This window comes from Anser anser, assembly GCF_964211835.1.
Source record: "Anser anser genome assembly, chromosome: 5".
NCBI lineage: Eukaryota > Metazoa > Chordata > Aves > Anseriformes > Anatidae > Anser > Anser anser.
The window spans coordinates 55670500-55683010 of NC_139725.1; the positions used below are offsets into that span (position 1 = coordinate 55670500).

The 12511-nt window shown below is 38.4% G+C and overlaps 1 protein-coding gene across 4 annotated transcripts in view; it reads left to right on the forward strand.

The window, feature by feature from the left end:
• The window catches only part of TECPR2 (tectonin beta-propeller repeat containing 2), a 46140-nt gene that overhangs the window by 20195 nt on the left and 13434 nt on the right, over window positions 1-12511 (forward strand). For all 4 annotated transcript variants that reach the window (XM_083840170.1, XM_083840167.1, XM_083840169.1 and 1 more), the window contains 5 exons: window positions 18-159; window positions 1451-1691; window positions 2438-2527; window positions 3341-3574; window positions 7093-7241. In XM_083840170.1, coding sequence (XP_083696296.1) covers window positions 18-159; window positions 1451-1691; window positions 2438-2527; window positions 3341-3574; window positions 7093-7241 — 856 coding nt within the window. The remainder of the gene's footprint in view (window positions 1-17; window positions 160-1450; window positions 1692-2437; window positions 2528-3340; window positions 3575-7092; window positions 7242-12511) is intronic.

Here is a 12511-nt window from a genome sequence, read left to right on the forward strand (position 1 = left end):
CTTGTTTACATTTCTAGTGAAATGCAAGCTTTAGAACCAGTGTGTATAACCCTTGGAGATCAACAGACATTATGGGCTTTGGATATCCATGGAAATCTGTGGTTCAGAACTGGTATAGTTTCAAAGAAACCACAAGGAGATGACAACCACTGGTGGCAAGTAGGCACTTTTTTATTTTGCTTTCAGTTTAATCTGACACCCAGGGTTTATTATTTGCATTGTTTTCCCATGAGATTCTAAACATAAAATTCAGTGAATTGTATGATACGTTACAGTACTCTTCATTCAGCGTATTAAAACTTCAGGGTGGTTGTGGTTGAAATCCCTTTTCCTGTCCCCTGTAGAAAAGGGGAAAACAAATACCCCATGGTCATCCAAAGCAGCAGCACAGCAGTTTTCAAGAATACAGGAAATGCTCTACCGGATTGTATCAATGGTGCATGTAGCTTGATATCTTAACAGCTGGCAGTAGGACATGCTGTTTAGTCAAAGCATTCAAGTCTGGCTGCTGAATACAGTCTCTTCTCCTCGTCTTCCAGCACTCATCCCTAGCTAAGTGAAATAAATAATCATTAACCTTGCAAAAATGCTTTAATTACCCCATTTTTCATCAATTGAAGTTTCTTCGAACTACGTGGGTCTGCTTGCTTCAGTCACAGATCTTATGGGTAGAAACAACTCAGTTACTGCAAGTATTTTCTGGCGTTGACTTAGAACTCCTGTTTTCCACAGCTTTACTTGTTTTTCCCCAGAAACTGGAGTGAGGGAAGAGGGGTACAGAAAAATAATTACACAGAAAATCTGTTTACATACTTACCTAAGTTAAAATAATTCCTATTTACATGCATATCTAATCTTTTCTTGGAGATGAGCATCCTGAATAGCTTGATTTTTATTTTTAGGTTGCTGGCAAACTGCTCTTCTTCCTTTCTAGGAGTATCCCAGAGGATTGTCAGCCTAGCTGTTTATGGTAGAACTGAGGCAACTGGTCATTTAGACCTCCTCCTGCCAGGTTTTCACTACGTGATTTAAATTGCTACACTATGCAAATTTCTCTGTTCCTTTTGGGAAACTGTAAATATACCTCTTAGTTTGCAGGGTTTGCGTCTTTAGCGGGAGGGAAGAGATGTTCAGTAGTCCCTAAACAAAGGGCTTTCTTAAAATACAGAATTTGAAGTGGATTGCTGGGTAGGATTGTGTTGTGAGTTGATGTTTAATATAGATTCTGGTTATTATCAAGACTTATTTCATCAGAAGTAATTATTATAATTAGTAATTATTTTTCCCTTCCCACACTTAGAAGCTTTCTAAACTCATGATAGATATCCTGTACAAAAAGTGTGTGCATGCACACACACACAAAAAAAGCCTTTGGTGGAAGATTCTGTGGTTCCCCCCAAGCTTAGTTAACCATCAAGAACCGTTTTTTTCCTCTTCTCTTCCCCCTCAGGTAAGCATCACCGATTATGTAGTGTTTGACCAGTGCAGCCTGTTTCAGACGATAATCCAGGCAACTCACACAGTGGCAACAGCAGCTCAGGCACCTGTAGAGAAGGTGGCTGACAAACTTCGAATGGCATTTTGGTCACAGCAGCTTCAGTGTCAACCCAGCCTCCTTGGAGTTAATGGCAGTGGAGTCTGGATCTCTTCAGGCAAAAATGAGTTCCATGTAGCAAAGGGAAACTTAATAGGTGGGTGTGCTTTTGCATCTAATATTTTTAAGTTAAGAAAAATAAATAGGAAAAAGTAGCTAACTACAGTTTGGTCACCATGAGAATTATCCATGGTGAGTCAGGGGAGCTTTAATGAAACAACTTTGTTTAAAAACTAAATTAAATAATTCTTTGACAGTTGGTTTGTATATTTTCCCTTCTGAAGGGAAATATTTTTCATGAAAAATTCATTGTCCACAAGTGAACAAGTGCACAAGTTACCCCTTTTAGTACCTATGTTTGTCTTTTCTCTGGGATCAGAAGGCAATTTTATGCTATTGTACCTGTTATATCTAGCACAGTGGAGTCTGGTTCATGATCAGTGTTATTATGCAGAGCAATAATGTTATGGTGTTACAGTGATAATAGGAATTGCTTTATTTATATTTCTAGGTATATTTCCCAAAACAGAACTTTAATTTAGTTCTCTTATTTGATCAGATTAACACAAAGAGTAGACATATAATATTGTCTATTTAAACTCATCACCCATTTGGCCTCCTGTTGAAGACCACTAATCTTTTCCTTTCTCATCTTATGCATTCCCCGTTCTTTATGTGTGCATCCCTGCGCGTGTGTGTGCACACGGAAATGTATGTGTGTCAGGAGGTTTTCTTCCCCAGGAACAGATACTAAAAGATTTGCGTAAAAAAATCTGTCTAGATATTTGAATTCTAATAGAAAATTAACTTTCTCACTGATGACACTCTGTTCTTTCCTTTCAGGCACTTACTGGAATAATATTGTGCCTCGTGGTACTGCTTCTGCCACAAAATGGATTTTTGTGTTGGCTTCTGCAGCTTCATCTAAAGAAGGTTAGTGCAAGCACATAATGCCTGACTTTAAATCCAGTGGAACTGATGGTGTAAGCAATTAAATACCATGAGTTACTTCAGGCTTTGGGTGCCTTTTCTGTATGCAGGGATCTAAAACATTTGAGAAGTAAGGTGGAAACACATCTGTAAAACCAATAGAGATAAAAAGTCGTATCATTCACTCTGTTACCTTTGGTGTGGACTGACATCCAACAGAGAAATGGAGAGTCCTTTAGGAGCAGTAACTTTCTAACTTGCTGCAGCATGAATTGCCAGAATTTATTAATACGAAGTCCTGGAGCATGCTTTGCAGGAATGCCTGTATTGACCAGCTACTTCTCCTGTCGGTGCAGTTAACTGCAGCAGAATCGCACGTTTTATTGGTAAAACTATAAACACGCTGAAGAATTCTACTGTTAGATAATGCAAGTGCTAACTATTGTAACCAAGCATGCTAGTTTTATTGGCAAAAATTTGTGATATAGAACTGGGAAGGGAAGGTATGCTGTTTTTCTGAGGCAATAATCAAGGAAACAGAAGAGCAAAAGAACTGTTAGGTATGTCTTCTCCCTCTTAGTTTCTTCAAATGAGTTTTTTTTCAAATGAAATCACTTGCTACTTAACTGACATAAGGGGGGGGCGAGAAATACGTAAGTGCTTAAATAAGCACTTAGGATGCTTATTTGTACTTGAAAATCTTAATCTAAGATCTTTAGTTTTGTCTTCAAATGTACTGATTGTTTTCAGAGGAAGTGTTAGCTTTCTCAGAGTGGATTAGCAATGATTTTAATAACAGAAATGTCCTTACCATAGGAAGCTTTTTGTGGCTGTGCCAAAGCAACAAGGATCTGTTTTGTGTCAGTGATCAGAATCCTCAGTTTCGTCCTTCTACGGTGCAGCTGCCACCGGAGGTTGAAATGGTGCACTATTCTGCCTGCCAGGATGCCATCTGGGGTTTGGATAGTCTTGGGCAGATATTTATCAGAACACTTTCATCCAGCTGTCCAACAGGGATGCATTGGACAAAATTGGATCTCTCTCAACTAGGTATGACATTTTTATTGAGTAGACTGTCTGTTAACTCTTAGCAGACAGTCTGTATTTTCATTCAGAAGTGTATTTGGTTTATTGATCTGAAGTATAACATTTATTGGAGTAAACAGTACCTTACAATAATGGGCATCGCAGCAGGGGACTGTAAAACACGTGGACCAACTTACTGCTTTCAGGCAATGTTTCATTTATCTTTTTGCTGGAGACAGCATGTTCGCTGTTTGCAAGATGCTTTATATGCATTTGTGCTTCTTATAGTTTGTCAGTGAGACCATGCAACCTGACGCAGTGCTGTGCAGATGTACCAGTAGCTTTAACTAGTCCAGTTCTTGTACTACAAGTGGTGTAACCATAATCATGTGGCCCTGGGCAGTTCCATACTCAAAGCCCTGTATTTTGTGGGTAAATGTGCTCTTAGCAGAGTGGCTAAAGCTTCCTTAGGATCTTGTTAAGGAAAAATTTTGCTCAGAGTTGCATCATCCATACGTGATACAGATGATGACACTCTAATGTTTGGATTGATAGCGATCTAATGATTCAGCATAATGTCAAGAATGTGCTGCTGTTTAACTGCCCCTTTTTGTTTGGTTAGGAATAAGACCAAGGTTGGTTGACCACATTTTGATCATTAAAATATCCTCCCAGTTTGGCTCTTTTCATCAGAGATAAGGTTAATCTGGCCACTTGACAGCTTCACTAGTATTATTCCAATTGGATTTATTTCTTTAATAATCTGAATATCTGCTAGAATATTTTTTCTCTTAGTGCTAATCTGTTTCAAGAGAAGGTTTAAAAAAAAAAAAGAACATGCTAATATTAAACTGTTTCGCACATTTTCAATTTTTAATGGCAGTATTCATGATTGGCCTGACAAGCAATTTTATCTTTTGTATACTTTACATAAAACTTTTTAGAGAGTCTTTTAAAGATATTTTATTTGCCAGTTGCAAAACAGGTTTTCCAGACCTGATGCATTGCTTCCAAATCGCCAATCTTACTGTAGTTTAAGTGATAATCAATGCTTTTACCTTCACTGACCTACAGGATAGTTTTGTCTGTACTGTCCTTTTCATCTTGCTTAGTAGAGCTTGAAGTTTTCCTCGAGATACTGTTACTTTCCAGCGGTTTAGGTAATAACTGTGAAACTGAAATAATAAATAGCTTCTTGCTATTGTCTGAAAATCTCAAAACGTTCTAATGGAAGTGAGTGCTAGCCGACTGTATTATCTGGCTTGTTCACTTTAGCCATGCTGGGGTTCAACCATTACATTCAGCTGTTCCTGTTAGTTTCATGGCACTCTCAGTGTGGTGATACTACAGAAATCTGGGGTCAGGAAATATTTCAGACACCACACTTTACCTGTCATTGTGAGCTAATAATTAAGAATGCAGGAAATTTCCTGTTTTTTCTCCAATTAAAGGCATGTGGTAGATGACTGCTGACAAGATGGTACGTAATATAAGAGACTTGATTTGCTCTAATGGGGCTGAAGAAATTAGAGAATCATTGCTATTGTTGAAATGTAGTCTGCCTTCACTCCTCAAACATTAAGACTGTGAATTGGAGGAAAAAAGAGCAAGTTGCTGTAAAATGAAATTCAGAAATCTGTGTGGAAGTGATCAGGTTGCCAGCATTTATGTTGAAATATTCATATTATGTTGTTAGTATCTTCCTCTTGCCTTTACACTATGTACTGAGAGTAGTATCTAGTAAATTATTTTGATTAGGGTTCCACTATCATTATCAAGGTTTCTAAACACAGTAGAATGACCTTTAGGTTTCCACTGTAAACAGTGTCTCTGAATCACACTTCTTCTTTCTAAACAGTGGATGAATGTGGTTAGCATGCCCTTCTCCTAACATAAAAACAGTAAGTGGGAGGAGGGAGAAACCCCAAAACATTTACATAAGGGCTGCATTTTTGAATATCAAGTTGTACTGCAGACGTAAATAATATCAGCTATGCCGAGTAGGTGATATGTGATTCCGTGCGCGAGAGCTCTGGTGCTGCTTTGGATCGGAACATTTCAACAGCTGAGACGACATGTGACAAAGCCGTCACGGCTAGGTGTACTTTAACACGGAATCATGAGGTTTTAAATAAAAGTTTGACTTTGCTGAATGTCAGGCCTCTCTACCTGTAATAGAGATTTGTTCTCTTCCCGAAGCAGTAGAAGTTTTTGTGCGTAGTTGTGCTCTGTATGCTATTTTATAATAAGAAGTTGCATGATTAAAGGGAATTCTGGGGTGAGATGAGCTAACTCAAATTCCTTTGATTCAGAAAGTTAAATAACTTTGGTTGACAAGGAGATCTGTTTACAATTTCAGGTAACTAAAAGATAAAGCTGTGTAGTCCTGTTGTTCCCTGTTCTTTCCCCCAGCAAGCCTTACTGAATATTGCCTTCTGCAGAAAGAAGTGCTTTGAACCCCTACTCTGGGGGATAAAATTGTACCCTCTCTTTAAGGAGCAATGTACTTTGCAGGGATTTGTTGCCAGATTCACATCACAGAAGAGAAAACTGTTACCAAGAATGGGATATCCCAAGCACTGCTGGCATGTTCAATCAGCCGGCAAGGCCTATTTTTAGAGTCTTTAGTTTGGAGTACAACCAGAGCATTCCTTCTGTAGTATATCTGTCATGATTGAGTCTTTTTCTGTAGAACATGTTTTCCATTACTTAGTATTGTGTTGTCCCAATGCTGGGAGGAAAAAAACAATCAAATGTTACGTATATTACATCACATGGCTATTTTGAAACGAATATAAAAGAACAAGAGTTCCAGCTGGCCATTAACTAGCAGTTCTCTATCTTTACAACCTTTTGGTAGCAAGGCTGCTGGCTGTGATTTGGTATGCAAAAAAAAAAAAAATCCAAAACATACTTTTTTGGGAGCTTTGTTTCCAGTGTGCTGACTTACATAGGGTTAAAATACTGCAGCACTTCTGACATAAATGTAATAAATATGTACGCTAAATATAAACCCATTTGAAAATCAGCTCCTTTATTTACAGATGTGACAGTGGTATGTTAACACTGAGATGCATAATCCATATGCTCCTGTATTTTTAAAGTGCTGGTAGCATTAGAAGTGTTCAATGCTGAATGTATTACTAGACCAATACCATGAAAAACATAAGCATGGCCAGCTACAGAGAAAAGTTCATATTAGGTCATGTGAAAGTTTGTCTAGGCGCTGATAACATTTGTTACAGATTTTTTTCCCTGCTTGAATTCAGTTATTTTAATAGCATATTTTTAGTGTGCTTTAAAAATGGCAGTATCCTGTGACTAAAACATTTATTTTTAGATTGAAGAGAAAAATGCCTTACATATACTACCTGTTGGTGTTATTCATTGTATGCAGTGATTTTTCTCTCACAAGCTTGTAATCATCTTTATGTGCCTGTGTTTAAATGTAGCTTAATACAGTCAAGTCTAAATAAAGGTGCTCATTATTAGCTGAATGTAAAAGAAAAATGTCAGGTTGCTAATAACCTCTTTGTTGATAGGTGCCATAAAGCTGATCAGCTTGTCCTGTGGAAATCAGCATGTTTGGGCCTGTGACACCAGTGGTGGTGTTTATTTCCGTGTAGGAACCCAGCCTCTTAACCCGAGTTTGATGCTTCCTGCATGGATAATGATTGAGCCACCTATACAGGTAAAATGCTGATTTTAATTCTTTGTAACACAGTGGTTTAGCTCGGCGCCTGTGGAAAGGAGTAATTTAACATTCAGGGAAAACAATAGATTTAAATGTGTAGCTTAAACTTCTGTCACACACGTTCAATTTCAACAGGACTTAGCTTCACAAACAAGCAAAACAACAGCTAAACGGTCTGTATAATGTGCTCTGAATATGCTGCCTTATCACTCTTAATCATTCCAAGTACATCTAATGCTTATAAATACCTTTTTTTTTTTTTTTTCCAAAAATGATTATTTTCCTTTTCCCATCCTTAATGAAAAACTTCTATTATAGTAACACAGCAGCTTTATAGGCACGTAGTGGAATGCAGCCTTGAACTGTATACTGAGTACCTACTTGTACGGTAGCCAAGAGGCTAGACTGGCAAACAGCACAAAGCAGAGGGTGTGGGAAGGCTCTGCTCACATGGCATGGTACTGAAGTGCCTCCCTCCCTCTTCCTTTATCCTCACCCCTGTGAGTCTGGGGTGCTTGCCAGGGTGCTGTGCCTGGATCTAGGGACTTTCCTTATCATCCGGTGGTTAGTCAGCGTGCCGTACAATTGCAGCTCTTCTCCCTTATTCCCAGAATTGGCAAATAAGATAACCGTTCTACCTGCCAGCTGGGAGGAGCAGAGTGGAAAGAAACCTCCTAAAGTACACTAGGAGCATATTTTCTGGATATAATGAATGGACAAAATATGTTTCTCCTGTGTCTGGTTTCTCATCTAATCTCCCCTTAAACCTGGGTGCTGCTCTATTACTTTACACATTCCACAGTTTAACTTGCAGTTCTGTATCAGGGCTCGGGACTGCTGTAAAAGAGTTGACCTCTGAGTACTGATTTCATTCTTTGCTCCCTGGCACGAAATCAGTTGAGCTGTCTGCTGATCTAGCATAGTAGCACTAGATGTGTTTGCATACTTGATTTACATTTTACAATGTTACAGAACTATTTCTGAAGATTTTGAAATATGTGGTACTTCTGAAGGGTCATATTAAGAAATAAGAGTCAGTCTCTGGCAGTGGAGTTGCAATAGGTGATTTATTTTTTACATCATTCCCTTTTACTTCTGCTTGCCTCTTAACAGCCAATTATTAGCTCCTCCTGTGAATCTCGGGGGTGTAGCAGCAAACAAGGCCAGGAAAACAGGGAAATGAAACTGCAGATTTGCATCTCATCAATTAGCTCAGCACTGGTTAAACTAGTCCTTCTGTGCTGGGAATGTGGTCAATCAGACCTGGAGAAATGGCATCTTGTTTTTGCAGAATAGCAGAACAGGCTGATAAATTAGCACTAAACCACCTGAGTGATGGCTGTCGAAACAAGGGGTAGATTACACTGCTCATTCTTGTGTGCTGTGGAGTGGGTCTTTCTGATGTAATCTGTAAGATACAAATTTGTCTGCTGATAGGGGACAGGGCAGCAGGTAGAGGAGGCTGAGGATATGAATGATGATGTCTTCCATGAGGATAGTTTTCTTAAAAATTGGGGGGGAAATGTATTCCAGGATGTATTCTGCTTAATTGAGTTTGCCAATAGACAGACAATTAAACTTGTGCTTTATATTCTAATGAAAAATGTATCTAACCAGGAAAATAACCCGAAAGCCTTTCACCACACTGATACTGTTTTGTCTGTACTGAGGGCATTCTCTAATCATCTACAGAGGTTGATCAAACTGCTTGATACAAAGGTGTTTACAAGAAGTCGGGATTTGCTGTGGCTCATTATTTAGCAGAGATTTCCTTACGTAGAAAGTCTTTAATTGGACAAGGTTGAATACCATGTTACTTCCTATAGCTCACTGCGGAAGCTGGGTGATGTTGCCATCCAAAATGATAACCTCCTGCTACCCGGAGCATTCTCTTTCTGTTATCTTGCCAACTCCTGACATAGCATATCTAATGAGTCAATGTGAAAGGGCAAAAATTCAAACATCGCCCGTAGAGATGAAAACTCGTGGGCTACATGCTTGTTCTGAGACAATTCCAACACCCTGAAACAAGTAAGTAAAGTACCGGGGGAGCAACCACCCATGCTTTTCCAAAGGCTGAATGCAAAATAAGAAAACACGTGAACTTTAAAATTACTTCCAGATACTAGCTCGGTATCTGGATAACAAATATGACGAAGGATAGCTGAGAAGTGGAGTGTTTGGTGCTTATTAGTAGCTCCTTACTGTTACCTGTCCCTTAACTGAGTTTGATGTACTTCATGCTGCATCACTTCATATTCACAACAACGGAAGTATTGTAAGAAGTATTTGTGAATGGGTCAGTCATCTTCTGTTTGAAGAAGGAAATCAAAATTGTCTTTCACTTGCTTTAAGCACAGAAATACCCTCAGATAATGTAATTTAAAACCAACTATGGATGTTTCATTCCCCAGCAAATGTCAGAGCCAATATGACATGCCGTATCCCAGATCTCATGACTCATGAGCAGCTTGTGAGCAGCTACAGGCTCTGCTTTTACAGTGTCACTTCTTGTTAAAGAAGTGCTGTAATTGCACAGCATCGTTGCACAGCTTCACAAAGGTATTCAGAGACAATAGTTTTGTTAGATTTTTAGAATAGACGTTTGGAATATTTTTTTCACTCAGAGGGTGGTGAGGCACTGGCACAGGCTGCCCAGAGAAGCTGTGGGTGCCCCATCCCTGGAGGTGCTCAAGGCCAGGCTGGATGGGGCTGTGGGCAACCTGGGCTGGTGGGAGGTGTCCCTGCCCATGGCAGGGCGTTGGAACTGGGTGATCTGTAAGGTCCCTTCCAACCCAAAACATTTCAGATTAAATCAGTGAGTCTCTTTTCTTAATCTAGACTGAAACTGTTCTCGTTCGCTGCTTCTCCCTTCATAACTCCTGACTGCACTATTTCTTGATGAAAAAAAGTTGTGTTCTCTGCCCTCCATTGTCTAAAGTGTTGGATAAAATAAATAAGTAGTTGATATTATCACAATATCGTGAACGGTGTAGCTCATATATGTAGGTGTCTTTTCTGCTTCATCTGTTCTGTTCTGTGATCTAAAAATTGAAATCGTGTAGGTAAGCCACTTTTTGGAAGCTATTTTAAGAGCATTGACAAAGCTGATCAAAACTTGATAAAATGGTTTTCATTCAGGAAATGGAAGGTATTCTTCATTCCATCCTTAATATACAGTATAAAACTATTATCTGTTGTAGCATGCCTCAATATACATTACATCTAAATACAAAGAATGAGCAAGCAGTGTAATTATTATTTATGTAGATACTACAGAGTATGTGTATATATATGGGTGCGTGTGTATTTATAAAATTGAATGTTTTCTCAATTTTGTAGCCTGAAAAAATAATAACACAAAATTTAATATAGTCAATAAGACTAATTTGGGTTGTTATTGAGTAGAAGTTAATTAAAAATTAAAAATAATTTTCACCTGAAAAATTGCTTTAAAATATCCCTAAAAGTCGAAGGCCTGTTTGAAAGTAATTCTTTCTCCATTTTGTCTCTGATTTTGGGCACCTACTGAAAAAGATGCAGAAGCAAAATCTTATTTTGAGAATAGCTTGCTTCTTACAAGTAATACTTAACATAACAGTGGCCTTAAGAACCACCTAATCAGATTTATATTAAGGGATTTATATATATTTGCTTATCTCTTAGGTAAGCAAAACTTTTATTTAGGGAGAGCTAAAGGAAACAAGGTTGAGAACAACTATTTGTAATGAGTTAGCAATCACCTATTGCTTGCAAACAATCAATCTTACTCTAAGAACAGATTAAACATTTTAATTGTCATTTGTTTAGTTGCTTTTCTGTGCTCTTTCGTAACCGGAATTTCTTAGAGCATAGGATCAAAAAAGCTTATTTTATTAAGTCAAGAAGTTTATTTAAATAGCTGCGTAGCTCATCCAAACTGTGAACAGAGAGGGACTTATTTAAAAAGATGTTCGCTATTTGGCTACTGTGTAAACCTTCCGTTGATTCTTGGTGTAATTCCTAGGATCAGCAGAAGAGTACTGCTTAATGCAGTTTGCCATAAAATGATCTCTTCCAGTATGGGCATTTCAAGTTGGAGGAATTTTTGATTTACTACTCTTCCCATAAACACCCTTCTAATTGTCTTTTTCTACTTCAAGCTTGATATCACAGCTAAGATAAGATAGCCCCTCCTAAGTTAGGAAGAATTCTGATTATTTTTTGCACACAAAGAACAAAACAAACCAAAATTGTGGGTTATTCACACTTTCACTGTCATTTAAAAAAAAAAAAAAAAAAAAGCCCCAAACCTCAAAACTAAGAAGCAACCGTTAAAAATGGCATTTGAAATTTCAGGAATTTCTGTTATTCTGCAAGAATCAGTGCACATTAGATTTAATTTCTTTTTCAATACCTTCCTTTTTCTTAATTTATGTTCAGCGTAAGGAGGTTGGTTGTGCCCTGCAGATGTTGGGTGACTTGTTAGAAATAGCTGCCATGATCTTTGTTTCCTTTCCTCTCTTTAATTAGAGTTCTGCCTGCCTTAGAGTGGAGACTTCTCTTACACTGCCGTCTGCCTTGCCTTTGCATTTTCCCTATTACTTTTAGGGCCAGTTCTGCGTTAGGTGGTACTGAGCGGATGAAGTGATGAGCACATCTTGGTAGGTGCCAAAATCAAAGCTTAACTGTAGGGGGGATTCTTTTTGAAATAATCATTCAAGGATATTTGGAGGATGAGGGATTTTTTCTGTTGAGAATACTGTGTTTTTTTTACTTCAGAATCATCCAGGCTAGTGCTGAAAATACTTGCCGTGGAAAAGTCTGTTATTTGTAGTGCATAATCCACATGACTGCTCTTTTCAAGTTGGATTGTTTTCATGAGCACTACATAGCTTGCGCTACCTACCTGTTGCACAGATGTAACTGATGTGAGTTCTGCTTTGGCATGGTAAGACAAGATGTTCAGAAAGTGTCTTTTATTAGACTAATTCTATTTAGGCTGGGAAGGTAAAATACTCATTCAAACTTCTGGTTATCGGTAGACCAGACTAGCTGGTCTGTTGTTCCATATATCTTTGCTCATGTAAGGCCTCCTGAAGACATTAGGGGGGAGAGGATTTTCGTGGAGGACTGCTGTTTTCAAGAAGATGTAAAGAAAACCTGTATTTGGCAGTAGAGTAGCTGTTTCGAGGTGGGTTGTAAATAAGCGTGTGAGATCAGAGCTCCTGCTGCAGTGTATTTTGTTTAGCTGATTCAGAATACCATAACGTTTAACTTGAAACATA